The 24,984-nt window shown below is 37.6% G+C and overlaps 1 protein-coding gene across 4 annotated transcripts in view; it reads left to right on the forward strand.

Moving 5' to 3' along the window:
• PDE3A (phosphodiesterase 3A) overlaps positions 1-24,984 on the forward strand; it is a 316,338-nt gene that overhangs the window by 275,116 nt on the left and 16,238 nt on the right. For 3 of the 4 annotated variants that reach the window (XM_003816547.6, XM_063593031.1, XM_055095464.2), the window contains exons 13-15: positions 1,461-1,664; positions 3,216-3,371; positions 6,712-6,970. In XM_003816547.6, coding sequence (XP_003816595.3) covers positions 1,461-1,664; positions 3,216-3,371; positions 6,712-6,970 — 619 coding nt within the window. Of the gene's footprint in view, positions 1-1,460; positions 1,665-3,215; positions 3,372-6,711; positions 6,971-15,123; positions 18,286-24,984 lie in introns of those variants that run through there. The other variant, XM_057299395.2, reaches the window with a different exon arrangement.

Below are 24,984 nucleotides of genomic sequence, written 5' to 3' on the forward strand. Positions count from 1 at the left end.
ACAAACAAAAGGCAACCTATACAAAAGCCCCTTTCTGAAAAGATTAGAGAACCAAGCATTTCTTGGACTTTTAAGAATGTAAGGTTTCTTTGTATATAAATACCATTCCTTTGAAATATATTCAATATAACAATTATGATTCTTATGACATTATCTATAGGTTGGTAGGATTTTAATATCAATTCATTTCATTGGAGGATTTTTTTTTTTTTGCCTAAACATAGATTCCAAAAACAGTGAATAAATTTAAAGTTCATCTTGGTGTATAATTCTAAGTAAAAAATTCATCACTAAGTATGTAGACATACCCATTTATACAATCAAATTTAGCCCCTCATTTATTTAATTAGCTGAACCCAAGTTGCTAAATATTCTGAGATCCTCTGTTCTTCTACAAGATCTAGAGGCCAATTTCATTCAATATTGACTTTTCTGTTTTCTTCTTTGCCTCTTCTATCCCACTGCTGTTCATTTCCACAGGTTATCTTATAGGCTATTCTATAGTTTTTCTTGAATCTATATACAATAAAAATTATCTGATAATTTTTTCTTGACTATCTACCTTCTTTCCACTTGTCTTTCATACACCAGAATTATTTTTTCTAAATATAGGCAAAAATCCACTGGCCAGGATAATTTACCATTCAGATTATTTTACACGTCTACATTTTTATATACCTCTATGTTAATATTCTGTGCTTAGTGTTTTCTTTTTGTCCTATGTCTTTTTATTTCTCCATAGGCTATCTTGCACACTAGTGTTCAGGCATTTTGTAGGCAGCTTCCCTTTTTTAAAAAAAATTCTCTAATAAAACTTCTCTCTGCATTATTAGAGAATTTCAAACAAGTAAATGTCATTTTATGTCTCCGAATACTAGATAAAAGGTGATATTTCCTGTGGAGTGGAGTGAGAATGTTTTAAGTCATGGACATTTTGGGTATTCCATTCATCTTTAATAGCTGTATGTGTTTAAGAGGAGGTAATGCTTATGCCAGATAGAGAAAGTAACCTAGTTACCTCTTGAGGTATTGTGGCATTGGTATAATTATATATTATATTTATATTTACATATATATGTAAATATAATTTTTTTCTTTTTTCTTTCTCCCTCCTCTTTTCTATTTGTATATAATTTTTATGTTTAAATTCCTGTACCCTACAAAGAAATCTAAAGAAAAAATCTTTTAAAAATTATCTATTAAGATAGGCGAGTGCCCCCTCAAAAGAGTTTGGACTAAGTTTTCAAGGAAAGGAATTTATCTTACAAAAAGGGGAAATTTAACCAAGAAAAATAATAGAGTCATTGTACAGTAATAAGTGATTCTTAATAAGCAGGAGTCACGTGATTACATTTCTTTGTTGTATGAATAAAAAGCAATTTCAAAAGCATTGCATATTCTCATGATTTTTGTGATTGTTTTCTTAAAAAGTTGAACTCTTAACTGTCTTATTTGCCTAGGCGGTGCTATATAATGATCGTTCAGTTTTGGAGAATCATCACGCAGCTGCTGCATGGAATCTTTTCATGTCCCGGCCAGAGTATAACTTCTTAGTTAACCTTGACCATGTGGAATTTAAGCATTTCCGTTTCCTTGTCATTGAAGCAATTTTGGCCACTGACCTGAAGAAACACTTTGACTTCGTAGCCAAATTTAATGGCAAGGTAAATAGAGCTGTACCCAGTTTACATTTTTTTTTTTTTTTTTTTTTTTTGAGACAGAGTCTTGCTCTGTCGCCCAGACTGGAGTGCAGTGGCACGATCTTGGCTCACTGCAGCCTCCGCCTCCTGGGTTCAAGTGATTCTCCTGCCTCAACCTCCCGAGTAGCTGGGATTACAGGCTCATGCCACCACGCCTGGCTAATTTTTGTATTTTTTTTTTTTAGTAGAGATGGAGTTTCACCATGTTGGCCAGGCTGCTCTCAAACTCCTGACCTCATTATCCACCCACCTCGGCCTCCCAAAGTGCTGGGATTACAGGTGTGAGGCACCGTGCCCGGCTGCATCAGTCTTCATTTTATAGACACATTGAAAGATATCATGGAAGCAAACTGTTGAACAAAACGTGTTACTATGAACTCCCATATTTGAAATGTGAAAATGGAATACAATAAAATGTTTAACCAGAAGCAGAAATATAGGTATTGATCTGAATCTAGATGCCCAAGAAGCTGAGATGCTGTCTCTATAGATTCTACTTTGTGCTACAGAGGAATAACACATTCTGTCATTGTGGTTTTTGTTTGATTTAATTTGTTTTCATCTCTATGGTATATTTGTATAAATTATCTGGCAGCAGTACAGATCAAAAACTTGAAGCAGAATTTTATACTTCAAAAGTAAATGCCCAAATATTAAGTTATGACAATTTTATATGAACTGTAACTATATTATTTTAATAGTAATTGATAATAAGGCCAACACAATGGCTCACGCCTGTAATCTCAACACTTTGGGAGGCCGAGGTGGGTGGATCACTTGAGGCCAGGAGTTCGAGACCAGTCTGGCTAATATGGCGAAACACCATCCCTACTAAAAATACAAAAATTGGCCAGGTGTGGTGGCGCACCCCTGTAGTCCTACCTACTTGGGGGGGCTGAGGCAGGAAGATTGCTTGAACCCGGGAGGTGGAGGTTGCACTGAGCCAAGACTGGACCATGACACTCCAGCCTGAGAGAGAGGGCAAGACTCTGTCTCAAAAAAAGAAAAGAGAAGTAATTGATTATATATGCCAATTTTAAAAAGCATTTGTTGCTAATTCAATAATTAATGATTTTTAAAATTTTCATTTTTGTAGGTACATGGTAGGTATATATATTTATGGGTTACATTAATAAATTCATATAATGTGTAATAATCACAACAGAGTAAATGGGGTATCTGTCACCTCAAACATTTATCCATTGTGTTACAAACAATCCAGTTATACTCTTTTAGTTATTTTAAAATGTATAATTAAATTATTTTTGACTACACTCACCCTGTCACCCATTATTATAATTTTATCCATAATTCGTTATTTTACTTTTTTCGTGAACTATTTTTACCATTAATTTACACAGCCAATAACATTTTTAAGTAGCTAGAGGTTCCCAATTATTTGGTATTATGATCCCTGTATAATATGAAGACAATAAATGTTCTATTGTTTTTCTCTTCTCTTCAACTTTTGTTTTTATCAAAGCAAAACATATATTAACTTTATCTCTCAAATAGGTAAATGATGATGTTGGAATAGATTGGACCAATGAAAATGATCGTCTACTGGTTTGTCAAATGTGTATAAAGTTGGCTGATATCAATGGTCCAGCTAAATGTAAAGAACTCCATCTTCAGTGGACAGATGGTATTGTCAATGAATTTTACGAACAGGTAACTGACAACTGTTTAATACAGCTTAATCTGTACTTACAGGTTGCTCATGAATTGCTCAAAGCTTCTAACAGCTATGAAAGTATGATCACTCTATTTTATATTCATACTTTTGTCAGAAAGTGCACTGGTCAATTTTGATCAGGAGACAAAAAGTGACGTGTAAAAATTGGACTAAAATATAATCATAGAACTCTATGATAAAAGTTATTTGCAAGCATTTGGGGGGAAGAAGATATTGAGATAGTGGAAGTCAGACATTAGGAAGATCCTTGAAATACTGTTTTTTTATAGATTTATTTATTATCATAGAAGGTAGTTTAAATGTATATGGAGTAGCTTGTATGTATATGGTAGTTTAAATGTATATGCATCTCACATTAATTTCACTTACTTTCCTAAAAAATTTATTTATTATCATAGAAGGTAGTTTAAATGTACATGGAATAGTTTATATGTATATGTATATGGTAGTTTGAATGTATCTGTATATTAGATTAACTTCACTTTTGTAAAAAAATTAAGAGCATTATGTGAAAAAGCTAAAAAGAAATAGACATTTCATTTGACATGATAACTAAGAGTTAACAGACTACTCAGAAAGCTACCACAATTACATAAGCCGGGGGTGATCCTCCTGACATTACCCTACACCCATCAGAATGCACTTGAACCTTCCTGTTTGGCACTGTGAACCACTCTTAAAAAGAATGTGGAGGTGAAGGAGCATGCATAAAGGACAGGAATAAGTGACAGAAAAGCATGTGGAAAAAAATGAAGATATTTACTCTTGGGGAAATATAACTGTCTTCAGATATTTAAAGGAGTGACATACTAATTTAGAAGTCGGTTAATCAACATTGCTGTGGAGATTAAAGAAGATAAATTATGTAACTTACTTAGCACAGGATCTGATTCATAAAAAAAGTTAGATCCCTCCCTACTGCCCTAAAAAAGGTATGAATATACCAGTCTATAGAAGTTATTGGGAGGTAGAGTTCAGGTCAATGTCAGAAAGAAATTTGTATTGCTAAAGGTATCCAAAAAATAGGCTGAGACACCTTATTAATGGTAATAAATTGACTGTCATTGGACATATTTAAACAGAGATTAGAATGAAATTTTATGGTTACTATAGGTAGGATTCATATATAGAATGAAAGGTTTGTGTTTTTTTATTTTATTATACTTTAAGTTTTAGGGTACATGTGCACAACGTGCAGGTTTGTTACATATATATACATGTGCCCTGTTGGTGTGCTGCGCCCATTAACTCATCATTTAGCATTAGATATATCTCCTAATGCTATCCCTCCCTCCTCCCCCCACCCCACAACAGTCCCCGGTGTGTGATGTTCCCCTTCCTGTGTCCGTGTGTTCTCATTGTTCAGTTCCCACCTATGAGTGAGAACATGCGGTGTTTGCTTTTTTGTCCTTGCGATAGTTTGCTGAGAATGATGGTTTCCAGTTTCATCCATGTCCCTACAAAGGACATGAACTCATCCTTTTTTATGGCTGCATAGTATTCCATGGTGTATATGTGCCACATTTTCTTAATCCAGTCTATCATTCTTGGACATTTGTGTTGGTTCCAAGTCTTTGCTATTGTGAATAGTGCCTCAATAAACATACACGTGCATGTGTCTTTATAGCAGCATGATTTGTAGTCCTTTGGGTATATACCCAGTAATGGGATGGCTGGGTCAAATGGTATTACTAGTTCTAGGTCCCTGAGGAATAGCCACACTGACTTCCACAATTGTTGAACTAGTTTACAGTCCCACCAACAGTGTAAAAGTGTTCCTATTTCTCCACATCCTCTCCAGCACCTGTTGTTTCCTGACTTTTTAATGATCGCCATTGTAACTGGTGTGAGATGGTATCTCGTTGTGGTTTTGATTTGCATTTCACTGATGGCCAGTGATGATGAGCATTTTTTCATGTGTCTTTTGGCTGCATAAATGTCTTCTTTTGAGAAGTGTCTGTTCATATCCTTTGCCCACTTTTTGATGGGGTTGTTTGTTTTTTTCTTGTAAATTTGTTTGAGTTCATTGTAGATTCTGGATATTAGCCCTTTGTCAGATGAGTAGGTTGCAAAAATTTTCTCCTAAAACCATAAAAACCCTAGAAGAAAACCTAGGCAATACCATTCAGGACATAGGCATAGGCAAGGACTTCATGTCTAAAACACCAAAAGCAATGGCAACAAAAGCCAAAATTGACAAATGGGATCTCATCAAACTAAAGAGCTTCTGCACAGCAAAAGAAACTACCATCAGAGTGAACAGGCAACCTACAGAATGGGAGAAAGTTAAAACATCATGAAATCATGTATTGCCTTTCCTAAGAATGGGATTAATTCATAATTCTCGAAATATGGAAATGCAGAAAAATGTAAATTAAAGGGAAAATTCATGTATAATAATACCACTTCTTAGGCATAATTGTTGCTGATATTTTGGGATATTTCCTTTATTAATTTTGCTAGATAACTGCTGGTTAAAAATCTCCCTTTTTTCCTCAGAAACATTTGAAGCACTTCAAAATAAAACATTTGTACAGTAATATTATTAAACATATAGATAAATAAGAATATCAGAAACCACACAATCACAGGAGATATATTAAAATTCAAACAAAATCTGAGATAAGGTAACCCCTTGAATTGAGCAATAAATTCTTTAAAGCTTTCTGGAAGCCAAAGCAAAAAAAGGAAAATAGGCTACATTTATATATTTTTAAAAAAATTGTTCTCACTATTGCATTTTTTTTTTTTTGAGATGGAGTCTCACTCTGTCACCCTGGAGTGCAGTGGCACGATCTCAGCTCACCGCAACCTCCGCCTCCTGGGTTCAAGTTATTCTCCTGCCTCAGCCTCCCAAGTAGCTGGGATTACAGGCACCTGCCACTACACCCAGCTAATTTTTTGTATTTTTAATAGAGACGGAGTTTCACCATGTTGGCCAGGCTGGTCTCGATTTGCCCACTTTGGCCTCCCAAAGTGCTTGGGATTACAGGCGTGAGCCACCACGCCCAGCCTCACCATTGCATTTTCGTGCATTTATATTCTCATATAAAAGACGCTGACTTGTGTGATTAAAATATCATCTACTTATACATTAGAATTTAGACTTTCTGTATTTCTCCTTGATAAAAAGCAAAAACCTCAAGTTCACAAAAGTACTAATTAGCAACAGTGTTTCTATAGGAACCTTAGCACTTGAGGTAGGATCCTTTAGCTGTCAAGTAAAGAAGTTTGTGCATTAATGCCTGGGGTTTTACATATTTACAAATTTCAGATGCCAGGTGAATGTTGACTTCACTTGTATTTTATTTCCAGGGTGATGAAGAGGCCAGCCTTGGATTACCCATAAGCCCCTTCATGGATCGTTCTGCTCCTCAGCTGGCCAACCTTCAGGAATCCTTCATCTCTCACATTGTGGGGCCTCTGTGCAACTCCTATGATTCAGCAGGACTAATGCCAGGAAAATGGGTGGAAGACAGCGATGAGTCAGGAGATACTGATGACCCAGAAGAAGAGGAGGAAGAAGCAGCAGCACCAAATGAAGAGGAAACCTGTGAAAATAATGAATCTCCAAGTAAGTTCTAAAACCTAGTTCTAATGTGTTTTCCCTGGGATTGCTTTCTTACTTTAGATGGATTTTATGCTTCTCATGAAATACACAATACTTCAAGTCTAAACATCATTTGCAGAGTTTGACTACAGATAGCTCCCTTCCCCAATATCATAATAATAGAAATTCCAGACTATGGAATCTATAATAATAACACATATGATACAAAGATATCTTCTCCGTCATGAAGTTAGAAAAAAATAATAATAAGGAGTTGAAGCCTATTCTTCAGTGTATCTGGGGTTTTTGTTTGTTTGTTTGTTTTTTGTTTTGTTTTTTTTGAGGCGGAGTCTTGCTCTGTCACCCAGGCTGGAGTGCAGTGGCGCGATCTCAGCTCACTGCAAACTCCGCCTCCCAGGTTCATGCCATTCTCCTGCCTCAACCTCCTGAGTAGCTGGGACTACAGGTGCGCAACACTACACCCGGCTATTTTTTTTTTTTTTGTATTTTGAGTAGAGACGGGGTTTCACCATGTTAGCCAGGATGGTCTCGATCTCCTGACCTTGTGATCTGCCTGCCTCGACCTCCCAAAGTGCTGGGATTACAGGCGTGAGCCACTGCGCCCAGCTGCTTCAGGTTATGTTAGCGATTTAAAAGTGAAAGAATTTCAGTTACCATAAAGACCAATCATAGGTTTTTATTGGCTTGGTTAGGGGAACTCCATGTGAATAGATAGGAGGTAGTATTGATTTGTTCATTCAACAGACATTTATTGAGCATCTGCTCTGTGCCAGGCATCCTTCCAGGTACTAAAGACAGAGTTGTGAGGAAAAAAAGACAAAAAAAAAAAAAAATCCTTGCCATTATAGAAGTACATTCTAGTGGGATCAGTAGACAATAAGCAAAACAAGTGAGTATATCTATAGTATGTTAGATACAGTATTATTTACTGTAGTGATAAATACTGAGAAATATGGGCATAAAAATAAAAGGAGGGAGATATGAAATATTATAGAGATAGGTTAAAATTTTAGGTAAGATATCCAGGGATAGGAAAGATGTAAAGCAGGGAAAGATTTGTAAAAAGAAAAAGAAAAGACCTGCAAGAAGCAAGGGAGTGCTCCCTGGGGCTGTATGTGGAAAGTGGATTCCAAAGAGAGGAGAAAGCAACCTGTGCAAAGGTCCGGGGATGTACACTGGGTGGGGTGTTCAGGGAGCAGCAGGAGAACTGGGATAGCTGGAGCAGCAAGACAGAGGCAGCCGGGAACGAACTGTCCAAGGGAGAGAATACAGTCATGGGTTCTTAGTTTCTGTTTCTGGTTGGGCCAGTAAAGCCCCTTCCTCATCCCACTGTTCTGCTTATCACTAGAGACAGAAACTAAAAACCATGGTTTCAGGTGCTAAAAGCCTAAAACAAAACAAAACAGAAGAACAGCAACAACAAATAAGTCAGCCTGGACAAGCTTGGAAGGTGGGACTCTATAGGTCACTGTAAGGGTTGTGGCTTTTACTCTGAGTAAGATGGGAAATGGTCAGTGGTTTTGAATGGAAGAGTTAGTAGACTCAACTTTCATTTTAACTGGACTGCTTCAGCTGCTCTATTGAGAATATGCTTGGGGTTGAGAAGGGAGCAAGGATAGACATAGGGCGATCAGTTAGGAGACCATTGAAATTATCCAAGTGAGAGATGACTGTGACTTTGAACCAGGGCAGTAGCAACAGTGACAGTGACAACCTATCACATGTGACAATTGGCTGGAGGGCATCATGTGGCCAATCTAACCTATTTAGCTTAATTGACTATAAAATCATTTTTATTTATGCCTCTAAAGCTACTCTCCTATTTATCCTGTCATGAAACAAATAGTGACTAATAGCATAATTAGTAAAAATCCATGACCCTTGCAATGACATTGCACAAACACTGCTCCTAAGAACATAGTATGTGATTTCTGTCTACCTTTACAGATAAAGTACAATCTTAATATTCTCAAGGTTCTTACCAAAAATACAACCAATGAAAGACATTCTGATCATTTCGTGCCTATTTTTATCACAGTCAGGATAATGCACAACTTGGCTCATTCCAACCATCTTGTAAGGAGATTAACCTTCTACTGATCCATTTTGCTCTCATATAAGCACCTGGTTGTAGGCACACATAAGCAAACATAAAGAAGTCCTTATCAATTATGAACTTATGAAGTAAAATTTTGCAAATTGAGTTTTAGATCAGATCTGGCCTGTTAATTACTTTTTGTAGAATGGGGAAAAATTAAAGTTGTTTTTCTTCAATATGCTACTGTCAAAGTAATTATATTTCATTTATCTGATGCAAATAAAAAGACTTCCATTAGAAAATTTGTACTAATCTTGAGATTCAGAGCTAGAAGCCAAGACTTGGAATTCATGGGTTATTCATTCATTTTTTTCACTTAATAAACATGTATTAGTTTTCTCTTTTTGTTTGTTTTCATTTCAAAGAGCCAGGTAGTTTGCTGTCTTACTAAGAATAAGACAGTTTTTCCACTGAATGAAGGTATTGTCAGCTTAGCCTCTGGAAAAGCTTTGTTCCCAGGGGCCCTGACTTACTGCTCTTTGAACTCAAACACATGGAAAATACAGACGCAGAGATGCAGGCGTTGGGAATTGAAGGACCCAGGCCAGGAGATTTAACAGGCTCAACTTGTCAACCTAGCCTTTAGCAGCAAATGCTACAACCACATATTCCACTTCTTTCTGTTCTGTAGGGTTGGGTTGTCATACCTTCCCGTTTTTATCAAGTTCACTAAAGCAGGAATGAGAGACTTTTTGGGTTCTGTTTGCTCATGCCTTCCAAAAGTTAACTGACCACATTATATTACAATTTAAAAATATCCCATCCACAATGATTTGATACTGTAGCTTTGGAAATATTATCTTTAAAGTATTTCTTTACAACCAAGAAAATGATAAATATGGAGCAACATTAGTATTTACCAAATATTGGCCACATAGAGTAACAGAATTTTAGAAATGAAGGGGGAATCAATGCTTATCAGTTAGCTGCCTCACTTTACAAATATTAAACTAAGGCTCAGAAATTTAAATGACATTGCAAGGTTGTAGAACCAGAAAGGGAACCTAGGTCTCTTAATTTTTAACTTCAATGCTTTTGGCTCTTAGTAATGTTAATATCAGAATTCATATTGGCTAAAATGGTTACCTTGACTTTGCCTAATACTTAGGTTTCAGAAAAAAATAAATATCCACAGATAACTTCTATAGTTTGTAAAACTTGGAGATGTCCCAGGAAACAGAATAAAATGTTTCAATATGGTATCCTAGGAAAAGAAGGTTTTTATCCCACCTTATAATTAAATCTGAAAGATTCCTACGGTGAACTAAGAGGTTTCTAATGAAGTACTAAGCTGCATTTAGAATTGGAGCAATGAAAGGCTCTTTGTTCTCCTTTCAAAAGGTTCCAGTACAGAACAATTTGGCTCCCAATACAGGCGTGTTTTAGACCACCTGCAGGCTCTAATCTACGCAAATTTATTTGGTACAAACTTTCTTCTACGTCACCTTCTTATTCAGTATAATTCCAGAGAGGTTTATTGCTAACATTTAACAGTATTAATAAGAGAACAGTTGCTCTCATGGGGACTGCCCTGGAAGGAAAAAAGAGGAAAATTGAGCTTTTGTTAGCTTCTTCCCTATGAAGGCACTGCCATCAATGTGTATAACTTTAAGATGAAATGATCACCTTAAACTGAAGAGTGTTTGCTACAACTGTGATTCAAACCTGTCCTTCAGACAGGGGTCCTCTCTAACTCTCTTGATTCAAAGGATTAGCTTAAAAAGTATATTAACATTTAAACATTTCTCAACAGAATTTGATTTATAACAAAAACGAAGTAGAAATAGACAAGTAGAGATAGAAGAGTAATTTTTAATTTGCTTTAAAAAATCTGATGTATTAATGTATTTTATTGACTTTCATAGAAAGAATTCAAATTTACTTAAATTTCAATTGTATCTACTGCCCTTGTTAGGAGGCTTTCAAATGGAAGAATTGATATAAGGGGTCTTGGCCTGTGCCCCATACACTTTTGCCTATGTCCCAGTTCTTCAAACTTTGCTTGGAATACTGCTAGCTCCTTTTCACCCAGTGTTATTTAATTCTCATTACTTACATCCAGCCCAGGTATAAGGTCCTTTAAAAAAAAATTCTACCCAATTTTCCACAGTTTGTGTCATTTGTGTTGCCATGGTTTGATGTATCAAAGAGAAATTGCACCAGACATTTGTTTAAAATGGCTACGAAGGCGTTATTCAAGACTATTGTAATAGGGGAGACAGATTGAACTCTGTTGAAGCAAAAGGTGGGAGAATTGTTCAATGCTGCTGTGAGCTATTGAAAAGGTGCTGGAGGATGTTATGGGAGCATTGGCTAGTATGATTAAGCCACCTGTTAATTGGTACTTACTAAAGTTAGGCTCCTACCTCCCAACAGAGACTAGGAGATAGGCCTGCCTGCTGGCCTACCTTTCTTCTTTCCTTCCATCCTTCCTTCCTTCATTTAAATCTTTTTTAAATTTTAAAATTTAAATTTTATTTTGTACGACTGTAAAGCTAATTAGAGGCTGGGAGAAGATTTATCTATATTCCAGAGGGGCAAAGAAAGAATTTGCTATTACAGGTTTTCTAAAGTAAATGTTCTAACAAGAGGGAGGTCAGGAGCCTATAGTCTAGAAGTCTAAAATAGAGTCAAACTGAGAGAAATGGCAAGCCCATCTTGGTCACAAGAATATGTCTGTCATAAAACATAGCACATGTATTTCAGTTTTTGTCTTCTTGGCACTCTCACAGAGAGACTGTAAACTCCTTTAAGGCAAGTTCTGAGCTTAATTGATCTTTGTTTCCAAAGTATCCTGGAAAGTATTTGCCAGTTAGTTTGAGTCCATCTCATGAAGAAATTATGAATATCATAATTTTTTTTCCTTTTGACTCTGCCTGTGTTCATTTCCCACAGCACTCATTCAATTTAATAATTGTCATTCTGTGTCTGTATGGTTCAAAATTAATTCAAGATAATTTAATGTCCTTTTTCTTCACTATGTTTTAAAAATTAATTTTATTCTGTAAAGTACAAGAAATTTCTGCAGTATATCAAAATAAAACTGTTAAAAGAATGACTAGCCCTTCCACAAAGATGTTGGCAGATGACCTCCACGTTTCTTTGTCACCCCCATAGAAATTGGCTTTTTTTCTTTCATTATTGTGCTATTATTAAGACTTTTCTTTTTTTTCTTGCTCCCAGAGTAAGTCATACCTACTTCATTAAATAGACCCAAATATCCCTTTTGATCTTCCTGCTAACTTATACTGTTTTTTTAATTGTTTATTTACTTTTGTAGAGACAGCAGTCTCACTTTATTTATTTCTGTAGAAACAGGACCTCACTATGTTTCCCAGGCTGGTTTTGAACCCCTGACCTCAAGTGATCCTCTTGCTTCAGCCTCCCAAGTAGCTAAGATTACAGGCAGCATGAGCCACCATAGCCAGCATGAACTATTAACTCTTTAATGCAGTCTCAATTAGATCAGCATCTCCTGTAGACCACTTTTTCGTATTAGTTTTATTTTTACCACTTATCAATACTTCATCATTTACCTGGAAATGTGGAACAAAAACTAGAGAGAAAATTATTCATTTAGTAAACTTTTACTGAATGCTTTAGTAAAGTCTAGGTCTTCACAGATATTACATATACACAAAAGTAAAGAGAAAGTCCATATACCAGGTGATATGGTTTGGCTGTGTTCCCACCCAACCCTCATCTTGAATTGTAGTTCCCATAATCCCCATGTGTCATGGGAGGGACCTGGTGGGAGGTAATCGAATCATAGGGGGAGTTACCCCAATGCTACTGTTCTCATGACAGTGAGTGACTTGTCACAAGATTTGCTGGTTTTATAAGAGGCTTTTCCCCCTTTCCTTGGCACTTCTCTCTTTGTATGACCATGTGAAGGATGTTTGCTTCCCCTTCCACCATGATTATAATTTCCTGAGGCCTCCATAGCCCTGTCAGTCAATTAAATCTCTTTTCTTTGTAAATTACTCAGTCTTGGGAGTTCTTTATAGCAGTGTGAAAATAGACTAATACAGTTAGTTGGTACCAGAAGTGGGGTGCTGATGTAAAGATACCCAAAAATGTGGAAGCAACTTTGGAACACAGTAACAGGCAGAGATTGGAACAGTTTGGAGGGCTCAGAAGAAGACAGGAAAATGACAGAAAGTTTGGAACTTCCTGGAGATTGGAGGATGATATGGTTTGACTGTGTCTCCACCCAAATTTAATCTTGAATTCCCATATGTTGTGGAGGGACCTGGTGGGAGATAATTGTATCATGGTGGCAAGTCTTTTCTATGCTGTTCTTGTGATAGTGAATAAGTCTCACAAGATCTAATGGTTTTAAAAAGAGGAGTTCCCTTGCACAAGTTCTCTTTTTGGCTGCTGCCATCCATGTAAGATGTGAGTTGCTTCTCCTTGCCTTCCTGTATGATTGTGAGGCTTCCTGAGCAACATGGAACTGTGAGTGCTCCATTAAACCTCTTTCCTTTGTAAATTGCCCAGTCTCAGGTATGTCTTTGTCAGCTGCATGGAAATGGACGAATACAGTAAATTGGTACTGGTAGAGTTGGGTGCTGCTGAAAAGACAACCAAGAATGTGGAAACGACTTTGGAACTGGGTAACAGGAAGAGGTTGGAACAGTTTGGAGGGCTCAGAAGAAAAAAGAAAATGTGAGAAAGTTTGGAATTTTCTAGAGACTTGTTGAATGGCTTTGACAAAAAATGCTGATAGTGATTTGAACAATGAAGTCCAGGCTGAGGTGGTCTCAGATGGAGATGAGGAACTTGTCGAGAACTGGAGCAAATGTGACTCTTGTTCTATTTTAGCAAAGAGACTGGCAGCATTATCCCCCTGCCCTAGAGATTTGTGGAACTTTGAGCTTCAGAGAGATGATTTATGGTATCTGGTGGGAGAAATTTCTAAGCAGCAAAGCATTCAAAGGCAACTTGGGTGCTCTTAAAGGCATTCCATTTTATAAGGGAAGCAGAACATAAAAATTCAGAAAATTTGCAGTCTGGCAATGCAATAGAAAAGAAAATCCCATTTTGTGAGGATAAATCCAAGCGAGCTGCAGAAATTTGCGTAAGTAATGAGGAGCCAACTGTTAATATCCAAGACAATGGGGAAAATGTCTCCAGTATATGTCAGAGGTCTTCATGGCAGCCCCTCCCATCACAGGCCTAGGGGCCTAGGAGGAAAAAGTGGTTTAATGGGCTGGGTTCAGGGTCCCTGAGCAGTGTGCAGCCTAGGGACTTGGTTCCCTGCATCCCAACCACTCCAGTTGTCACTGAAAGAGGCCAAGGTACAGCTTGGGCTGTTGCTTGAGAGGGTGGACGCCTCAAGCCTTGGCACCTTCCACGTGGTGTTGAGCCTGTGAGTAAAGAGAAGTAAAGAACTGAGGTTCTTTGCCTATATTTCAGAGGGTATATGGAAATGCTTGGATGATCAGGCAGAAGTTTGCTGCAGGAGTGGGGCAGTCATGCAGAACCTCTGCTAGGGCAGTGTGGAAGGGAAATGTAGGGTCAGAGCTACCACACAGAGTTACTACTGGGGCGCGGTGCCTAGTGGAACTGTGAGAAGAGAGCCACTGTCCTCCAGACCCCAGAATGGTAGATCCACCAACAGCTGGCACCGTGTGCCTGGAAAAGCCACAGACACTCAATGCCAGCCCATGAAAGCATCCATGAGGGAGGCTGTACCCTGTAAAGCCACAGGGGCAGAGCTGCCCAACACTATAGGATGCCCCTCTTTGCCTTCCACCATGCTTGTCAGGTCTCTCCAGCCATGTGAAACTGTAAGTCCAATAAACTTCTTTCTTTTGTAAATTGCCCAGTCTTGGGTATGTCTTTATCAGTAGCATGAAAACAGACTAATATGGAGGACTCAGAAGACAGGAAAATGTAGGAAAGTTTGGAACTTCTAGAGACTTGTTGAATGGCACTGACCAAAATGCTGATAGTGATATGGACAATAAACTCCAGGCTGAGGTGGTCTCAGATAAAGATGAGGAACTTGTTGAGAACTGGAGTAAAAGTCACTCTTGTTTTGCTTACCCTGCAGAGCCACAGGGGCAAAGCTGCCCAAGAACACCTCCTGCATCATTTTGACCTGGATGTGAGACATAGAGTCAAAGGAGATCAGTTTTGAACTTTAAGGTTTAATGACTGCCCTATTGAATTTTAGACTTGCATGGGGCCTGTAGCGCCTTTGTTTCAGCAAGGATACTGGTGGCATTTTGCCCTAGCCCTAGAGATCTGTGAAACTTTGAACTTGAGGGAGATGATTTAGGGTATCTGGCCAAAGAAATCTCTAAGCAGCAAAGCACTCAAGAGGTGACTTTGGTGCTATTAAAAGCTCTCAGTTTTATGTATTCAGAAAGACATGGTTTGGAATTGGAACTTATGTTTAAGAGGGAAGCTGAGCATAAAAATTGAGAAAATTTGCAACCTGAGGATGTGATAGAAAAGAAAAACCCATTTTTTGAGGAGAAACTCAAGTGGGCTGCAGAAAATTTGCATAAGTAACAAGGAGCCAAATGTTAATCACCAAGACAATGGAGAAAATGTCTCCAGGGCATGTCAGAGACCTTAGTGGCAGTCCCTCCTATCATAGACCCAGAGGCCTAGGAGGAAAAAACGATTTCACAGGCCAGGCCCCAGACCCTCTGCTGTGTGCAGCCTAGGGACTTGGTGCCGTGAGTCCCAGCTGTTTCAGCCATGGCAGAAAGGGGCCAATGTACAGCTCAGGTTGTGGCTTCAGAGGGTGCAAGCCCCAAGCCTTGGCAACTTCCATATCATGTTAGGTCTGTGGTGTGCAGAAGACAGGAATTGAGGTCTGGGAACCTCCACCTAGATTAAAGAGGATGTATGGCAATGCCTGGATGTCCTGGCAGAAGTTTGCTACAGGGGTGGCGCCCTCATGGAGAACCTCTGCTAGGGCAGTATGGAAGGGAAATGTGGGGTTGGCGCCACCACACGGAGTTCCTACTGGTGCACTACCCAGTGGAGCTGTAAGAAGAGGGCCATTGTCCTCCAGACCCCGGAATGGTAGATCCACCAACAGCTTGCACTGTGCACCTGGAAAAGCCACAGGCAGTCAATGCCAGCCTGTGAAAGCAGCTGGAGGGGAGGTGCTGTACCCTACAAAGCCACAGGGGCAAAGCTGCCCAAGGCTGTGGGAGCACACCTCTTGCATCGTTTTGACCTGGATGTGAGACATGGAGTCAAAGGAGATCATTTTTTAACTTTAAGGTATAACAACTGCCCTTTTGAATTTTAGACTTGCATGGGACGTGTAGCCCCTTTGTTTTGGCAGATTTCTCCCATTTGGAATGACTGTATTTACCCAGTGCCTGTACCATCATTGTATCTGGGAAGTAACTAACTTGCTTTTGATTTTGCAGGTTTATAGGCAGAAAGGACTTGCCTTGTCTCAGATGAGACCTTGGACTTGGACTTTTGGGTTAATGCTGGAATGAGTTAAGACATTGGGGGACTTTTGGAAAGGCAAGATTGTGTTTTGAAATGTGAGGATATTAGTTTTGGGAGAGGTGAGGGGCAGGATAATATGATTTGGCTATGTCACCACCCAAATGTCATCTTGAATTGTAGTCTACATAATCTCCATGTGTTGCGGGAGGGACCCAGTGGGAGGTAATTGAATCATGGGGGTGGTTATTGTCATGCTGCTGTTCTTGTTATAATGAGTTCTTATGAGATCTAATGGTTTTGTAAGGGACTTTTCCCCCTTTGCTTGGCACTTCTCTCTTCCTGCCACCATGTGAATTAAGGACACGTTTGCTTCCCCTTCCACCATGATTATGTTTCCTGAGGCCTCCCCAGCCCTGTGGAACTGTGAGTCAATTAAACCTCTTTCCTTTATAAATTACCCAGTCTTGAGCAGTTTTTTATAGCAGCATGAGAATGGACTAATACACCAGGGAAATTCACAGTCTAATGGGAGGATCTTAGCTGAACTTCTGAACTCTTGGCTCAAGTCTAAAATCGTCACTTAGATGAGGGTACTGAGAGTTAAATGATATTCTGGTTGCTTGGAAAAGAGCAGATCTCTCTTCTAAGCTGTCTACCAGCTGCCTACTTTACCTCTCTACTCAGAGGTCTTCCAGACACTTCATGTTCAGAATACCTCTATTCATTTTCTTCTGATATGGTTTTGCTGTGTCTCCACCCAAATCTCATTTTGAATTGTAGCTCCAATAATTCTCATGTGTTGTGGAAAGGACCCAATGGGAGACACTTGAATCATGAGGGCAGTTTCCCCCATATTGTTCTCTTGGTACTGAATAAGTCATGGATCTGATGATTTTATAAGGGGTTTCCTCTTTTGCTTGACTCTCTCATTCTCTTTTTGCCTGACACCATGTAAGACGTGCCTTTTGCCTTCTGCCATGTTTGTGAGACCTCCCCAGCCATGTGGAACTCTTGAGTCCATTAAACCTCTTTTTTCTTTGTAAATTATCCAGTCTCAGGTATGTCTTTATCAGCAGTGTGAAATTGACTAACATACCCTCAAATATACTCCTCATCCAACCTTCCCTTTCTCAGTACATCTTACCAACATACTCAACTGCTCAGGCCAGAAAACAGGGTTGTCTCTGATTCCTCCCTCTTAATTCCCTACCTCTAATCAGTTGCCAAGTCCTGTTGATTCTCCCATACAAATATATCTCATATTTATTGACTTTTCTTCATTTTCATTACCCCTGTCCTAATCCAGTCACCACCTCCATACAATATTGTACCAACTGGGCCATCTCCCTCCCTTTCTGCTGACTTTCAAAGACTCCATAAGACTCAGTATAAATGTACCTGCTTGTTCACTATTTTCCTACTAGAGTAAAAGCCTGCTGCTGGCAAGCATCATATTTATCTTGTCTGTCAGAGGGTCACTAGAACTGAGGACAACATTTTGGTACATATCAGGTGATTCATAAATAGATAAGGAATTAGAAACCTCAATAGTGAATGCTGACATTAAATAGTCTTCTTTAAAATATATTTTTTTCTGTTTAAATTGGGTTTATTATTTTTCCTCAATTAAAGGATGTAATTCTGTGAAAATTTTTCTTAATATTTGCATGTTGAAAACTTTGAATCATTTGGTCAAAGAAAATGTAATGTATTTCTTTTTTAAATGCATATGTGCTGATGTATAAGATCTGTACAGGTTTGTCCAAGGCTCCCTCAAAGACCCTATAGTCTAGAAGAGAAACTATTTGGAATATATGAAAATAAGATTTGAGTTTATTTTTTTTAAGTACGGTACTCATTTATTCAGATTAATAGACAGAAGCAAATAATTTTCCAAAGTAGATGTAAAAAATGTACATTCCTATAAGTAATATATTAGTTCTAATTGTTAAATTCTTCCTCTACACTTGATTTTTTATAGTCATTTTCATTTTAGCTATTCCAAGTAGGCATAGAGTGCTCTTATGTTATAGTTTTCATTTGCATTTCCCTGTCTTATATAATATGCAACTTTTTGTATTTTTAATCAATATATATTTGTACATATTTATGTGGGGCATGTGATATTTTGCTACATTCATCGAATGTGTAATGATTAAATCAGGATATTTAGAGTATCTGTCACCTCGAGTATTTGTCATTTCTTTTTTTTTTTTTTTTTTTGAGACCGAGTCTCAGTCTGTCACCCAGTCTGGAGAGCAGTGGCACATTCTCAGCTCACTGCAAGCTCCGTCTCCTGGGTTGAAGTGATTCTCCTGACTCAGCCCCCCAAGTAGCTAGGACAGGCATATGCCACCATGCCCAGCTAATTTTTGTATTTTTAGTAGAGATGGGGTTTCACCATGTTGGCCAGGCTGGTCTTAAACTCCTGACCTCAAGTGATCCATCCGCCTCGGCCTCCCAAAGTGCTGGGATTACAGGCATGAGCCACTGCACCCGGCCATATTTATCATTTCTATGTGTTGGGAAGTCCCCTCTTCCCACTATTTTAAAGTATGCAATACATTATTGTTAACAATAATCACCTTACTCTGCTATCGAAGAACTTATTTATTCTAACTAGTATGTCTGTGCTCATTAATCAATATCTCTTCATTCCTCCTAACCCCCAACCATACACCCTTCTCAGCTTCTGATGTCTGTCATTCTACCCTCACTTCCATGAGATCAACTTTTCTAGCTCCCACATAAGAGTGAGAGCATGAGATATTTGTCTTTATTTGCTAGACTTATTTCATTTAACATAATGATCTCCAGTTCCATTAATGATGCTGCAAATGGCATAATTTTATTCTTTTTATGTATGAATATTATTCCATTGTGTATGTATACCACATTTTCTTTATCCATTCATCAGGTGATGGACACTTAGGTTGATTCCATATCTTTGCTATTGTGAAGACTGCTGCAATAAATATGGGGGTGCAATTATCTTTTTAATATACTAATTTCTTTTCCTTTGATAAATACCCAGTAGTGGGATTGCTAGATCGTATGGTAGTTCTCTTTTGAGATTTTGAGAAATCTGCATACTGTTTTCCATAGTGGCTATACCAACTTATATTCCTACAAACAGTGTTATGAGTTCCCTTTTCTCCACATCCTTGCCAGCATCTGTTGTTTTTCTGTTTTTAGTAATAGCCATTCTAACTGGGGTAAGATGATATCTCATTGTGGTTTTGATTTGCATATTCCTGGTGATTAGTGATATTGAGCATTTTTTCATATACCTGTTGGCCATTTGTATGTTTTCTTTTGAGAAATGTCTATTCATGTCCTTGCCCACTTTTTAATAGAATTTTTTGTTTTTGTTTTTTAACTGTTGCTTGATTTTCTTGTATATTCTGGATATTAGTCCCTTGTTGTATGAACACTTTGCATATATTTTCTTCCATTCTATAGATTTTCTCTTCACTATGTTGATTCATTTGCTATACCGAAGGTTTTCGTTTTTAGTTTAGTCCCATTTGTCTGTATTTGTTTTTGTTGCCTGGGATTTTGAGGTCTTAATCATAATAATCTTTGCTTAGGTCAATGTCCTATAGAACTTCCCTTATGTTGTCTTCTGACAGTTTTATAGTTTTTGGTCTTACTTAAGTCTTTAATCTATCTTGAGTTGATTTTTGTATATAGTGAGAAATGGAGTCTAGTTTCATTCTTCTGCATGTGAATATCCAATTTTCCCAGCACCACTTATTAAAAAAGATGTCCTTTCTTCAATATATGTTCTTGGCACCTTTGTCATAAATCAGTTGGCTATAAATATGTGCATTTATTTCTGGAGTCTCTGTTTTATTGGTCTATGTGTCCATTTTTATACTAACACCATGCTGTTTTGTTTACTATACCCTTGTAGCATATTTTGAAGTCAGGTAGTGTGGTGCCTCCATCTTTGTTCTTTTTGTTCAGGATTGCTTTGGCTATTCAAGCTCTTTTTTGGTTCCATAGAGATTTTGGAATTGTTTTTCCTGTTTTTCTGAATAATGTATTGGTATTTTAAAAATAAAGATTGCACTGAATCCATACATTGCTTGGGTAGAATGGTCATTTTAACAATATCAATACTTCAGATCCATGATCATGGGATGTCTTTGCATTCGTTTGTGTTGTCTTCAACGTGTTTCATCAGATTTTTGTAGTTTTCCATGTAGAGGTCTTTATCCATCTTGGTTAAATTTATTTCTAATTAATTTTTTATAGCTATTGTAAAAGGGATTGCCTTCTTAATTTCTTTGTCAGCTAGTTCATCATTAGTATATAGAAATACTACTGATTTTTTTGTATATTGATTTTTGTATCCTGAAGCTTTACTCAATTTATTTATCAGATCTAAGAGTTTTTTGGTGGAGTCTAGGTTTTTCTAGATATAGGATTATGTCATCTACAAAGAGGGACAATTTGACTTCCTCTTTTCCAGTTTGGATGCCTGATTGTTCTGAGTAGGACTTCTAGTACAATTTTGAATAGCAGCAGTGATAGTGAGCACCTTGTCCTTTTCCAGTTCTTAGAGGAAAGGCTTTCAACTTTCCACATTCAATATGATATTAGCTGTGGTTTTATTATGTGTGGTGTTTATTATGTTGATGCATGTTCCTTCCTAGTATTTTTAGTTTTTATCATGAAGTGATGTTGAATTTTATCAAATGCTTTTTCTGCATATATTGAGAGGATAGACGCAAAAAAGCATTTTTATGTGAAGTCACCCAGTACTGAACTTTTTATTGTTGGGAGTCTTTATTGCTGATTTAATCTGATTACTTATTATTGGTCTGTTTAGGTTTTCTATTTCTTCCTGATTCAATCTTGGTATATGTGTCCAGGAATTTATCCATTTCATCTAGGTTTTCTAGTTTGCTAATACATACTTGTTCAAAATAGTCTCTGATACTTTTGTATTTCTGTGGTATCAGTTATAATGTCTCCTTTTTCATTTCTGATTTTATTTTTGGAGGTCTTCTCGTTTTTCTTGGTTAGTCTAGCTAGTGGCTTATTCATTTTGTTTATCTTTTCAAAAAACCAACTTTTGTTTCCTTGACACATTGTACTTTTTAAATTTTTATTTTATTTAGTTCTCTTCTTATCTTTATTATTTCTTTTATTCTACTACTTTGTGGCCTAGTTAGTTATTGCTTCTCAAGTTCCTTGAGGTGCATTATTAGGTTGCTTATTTGAAACATTTTTAGTTTTTTGTTGTTGATATTTATTGTGTTAAACTTCCTTTTGACTACTACTTTGTGTTGTTTCCATTTTCATTTGTTTCAAGAAATTTATTGATTTATTCCTTAATTATCTCTTTGACCCAAAGGTCATTCAGAAACATTTTTTTTTAAATTTTCATGTATTTATACAGTTTCCAAAGTTTCTGTTGTTATTGATTTCTAGTTTTATTCATTGTGGTCTGAGAAGAAACTTGATATAATTTAGATTTTTAAAAAATGTTTTGAGACTTATTTTGTATCCTAGCATCTGGTCTATCCTGGAGAATAGTTCCATGTGCTGACAATGAGTACTCTGTAGCTGTTCAACAAAATGTTCTGTAAATATCTGTGAAGTCCATTGGCCTAAAATGCAGTTTAAATCCAACGTTTATTTATTAATTTTCTGTCTAGATGAGCTGTCTGGTTCTGAGAGTGGGATGTTGAAGTCCTCAACTATTTTTGTGTTGAAGTGTCTCTCTCCCTTTAGATCTATTAATATTTGCTTTGCATATATCTGGGTGTGATACTGCTTCTCAGCCTTTTGGCTAAGATCAGGTTTAGTATCTGGTTGCTCTGGTATTGGTGCATATATGTTTAGAACTATTCTATCCTCTTACTGAATTGATCTCTTTGTCATTATATAATGACTGTGTCTTTTTACTGTTTTGACTTAATTTCTGTTTCATCTAACATAAGTATAGCTACTCTTGCTTTTTTGCTTTTGTTTGCATGAAGTATATTTTTCTGTCTTTTACTTCTAGTCTATATCTGTCTTTTCTATCTTTTACTTCTAGTCTGTATCTGTGTACAGGTGAGATGAGCTTCTTAGCACATAATTAAGTCATGTTCTTTAATCAATTCACCCATTCTATGTCTTGTGAATGGAAATCTTAGTCTGTTTACACTCAAGGTGATTATCGATATCTGAGTCTTCATTCCTGTCATTTTGTTAATTGATTTATAATTGTTATGTATATCTTTTGTTCCTTTCTCTCTCTCTCTCTCTCTCTGTCTTATTGTTTATCATTGCAGTTGGGTGGTTTTCTGTAGTGCTAACATTTAATTCCTTTCATTTCCTTATTTGTGTTTGCTCTACCAGTGGGTTTTATACTTTCAAGTGTTTTCATGATAGATATCATCCTTTTGCTTTCACATGTCAGCCTCCCTGAGGTATTTCTTGTAGTGCTGGTCTAGTGGTGATGAATTCTCTGAGCTTTGCTTCTGTGAGAAAAGACTTTATTTTTCCTTCATTTATAAAGGACAACTTGGCTGGGTATATGGTTTTTTCTTTCAGTGACTTGAATATATTATCCCATTATCTCCTGGACTGAATGATTTCTGCTGAGAAATCTGTTAGTCTGATTGGAGTTTCCTTATAAGTTACTAGATACTTTTCTTTTGCTGTTTTTAGAACTCTCTATGTCTTTGACTTTTTTTTTTTTTTTTTGAGATGGAGTCTCGCTCTGTCCCCCATGCTGGAGTGCAATGGCATGATCTCAGCTCACTGCAAGTTCCGCCTCCTGGGTTCACACCATTCTCCTGCCTCAGCCTCCCGAATAGCTGGGACTACAGGCGCGCCACCATGCCTGGCTAATTTTTCGTATTTTTAGTAGAGATGGAGTTTCACCGTGTTAGGCAGGATTGTCTCGATCTCCTGACCTCATGATCTGCCTGTCTTGGCCTCCGAAAGTGCTGGGATTACAGGCGTGAGCCACCGCACCCAGCCATCTTTGACTTTTGAAAGTTTGGCTACAATGCACCACGGGGAAGACCTTGAATTTTATTTGTGTGAGTTTCTCTGAGCTTCCTGCATCTAGATGTCTAAATCTCTTTTTGTTAGACTTGGGAAGTTTTCACCTATAATTTTTTTAAACAGGTTTTCTGTCCCTTTTATTTTCTTTTCACCTTCTGGGACACTGAAAATTCAAATATGTCATGCAAGCTTTGTTCATTATTATTACTTTTTATGTTTTTAGTGTTCATCTGACTGGGTTATGTCAAAAGACCTGTCTTCAAATTCTGATTCTTTCTTCAACTTGATATAGTCTATTGTTAAAACTTTTGAATGTATTTTGTATTTCTTTCAATGAATTCTTCATTCCAGAGTTTCTCTTTGGTTCTTTTTTTTAATACCTGTCTCTTTAGTAAATTTCTCATTCATATTATGAATTGTTTTTCTGAGTTGTAGTCTATCTCACTGAGATAGGCTTTAATATTGTTATTTTGAATTATCTGGGATTTCAAAAAATTCTTATTCATTGGAATCTGTTGCTGGAGGATTATTTTGTTCATTTGGAGGTGTCATATTTTCTTGCTTTTTCACATCTCTTGTGTCTTTGCAGTGGTATCTGTGTATCTGGTGTAGCAGTTGCTTGTTCTAATTTTTTTTCTTTTCTTTTTATTTGAGACAGAGTCTCGCTCTGTCACCCAGGCTGGAGTGCAGTGGCGCCATCTCGGCTTACTGCAACCTTCGCCTCCCAGGTTCAAACAATTCTCCTGCCTCAGCCTCCCAAGTAGCTGGGATTACAGGTGCCCGCCACCATGCCTGGCTAATTTTTTGTATTTTTAGTAGAGACGGGGTTTTACCATGTTAGCCAGGATGGTCTCAATCTCCAGACCTCGTGATCTGCCTGTCTCAGCCTCCCAAAGTGCTGAGATTACAGCCGATTTATTAAATTATCTTTTGTCAGGGAAACTTTTTCTTGAAGGTGTATCTATGCTGCCAGTTGGGTAAAGTTCCTTGGCTTTGATTTTGGGTGCAGGCAGTAGTGTAGTCTCTATGATTTATTTGACTGTAAACAGTATCAGTAGTATCTATGATTCCTTCAGTGGCTTAGAGTGTGGTTATTAGTGGAAGCCTGTTGTAAAATTTTGCTGGGGACAGGGATGTGATGTGAATCAGTCTTTAGACCCCCGTGGTGGCAGCAGTGGGCCACATGTGCCTCTCCTAAGCTGCTCAGGACTTGGTGGATGTGTGGGTCCTGGTGTGAGCTCCCTCTCTGAAGCAATGCCATCACATGATTTCCAGGCAGCTCTCTGTATCAGTTTCAGAGACCACATGGGTTGACAGACTCCCCCAAGGCTAGGACTGCAGGAGTACATGGTGGGAATGTGGATGGCTGGATTCATTCACTTAATCTTTCCTCATATTTTAGGGAGCCTCTCCAGGCTCATAGATGATGCTAGCTGAGCAAGCTGCCTTACTTCTCTCTTCTTCCTTACCTTAGGCATTT

This window comes from Pan paniscus, chromosome 10 (assembly GCF_029289425.2).
Source record: "Pan paniscus chromosome 10, NHGRI_mPanPan1-v2.0_pri, whole genome shotgun sequence".
NCBI lineage: Eukaryota > Metazoa > Chordata > Mammalia > Primates > Hominidae > Pan > Pan paniscus.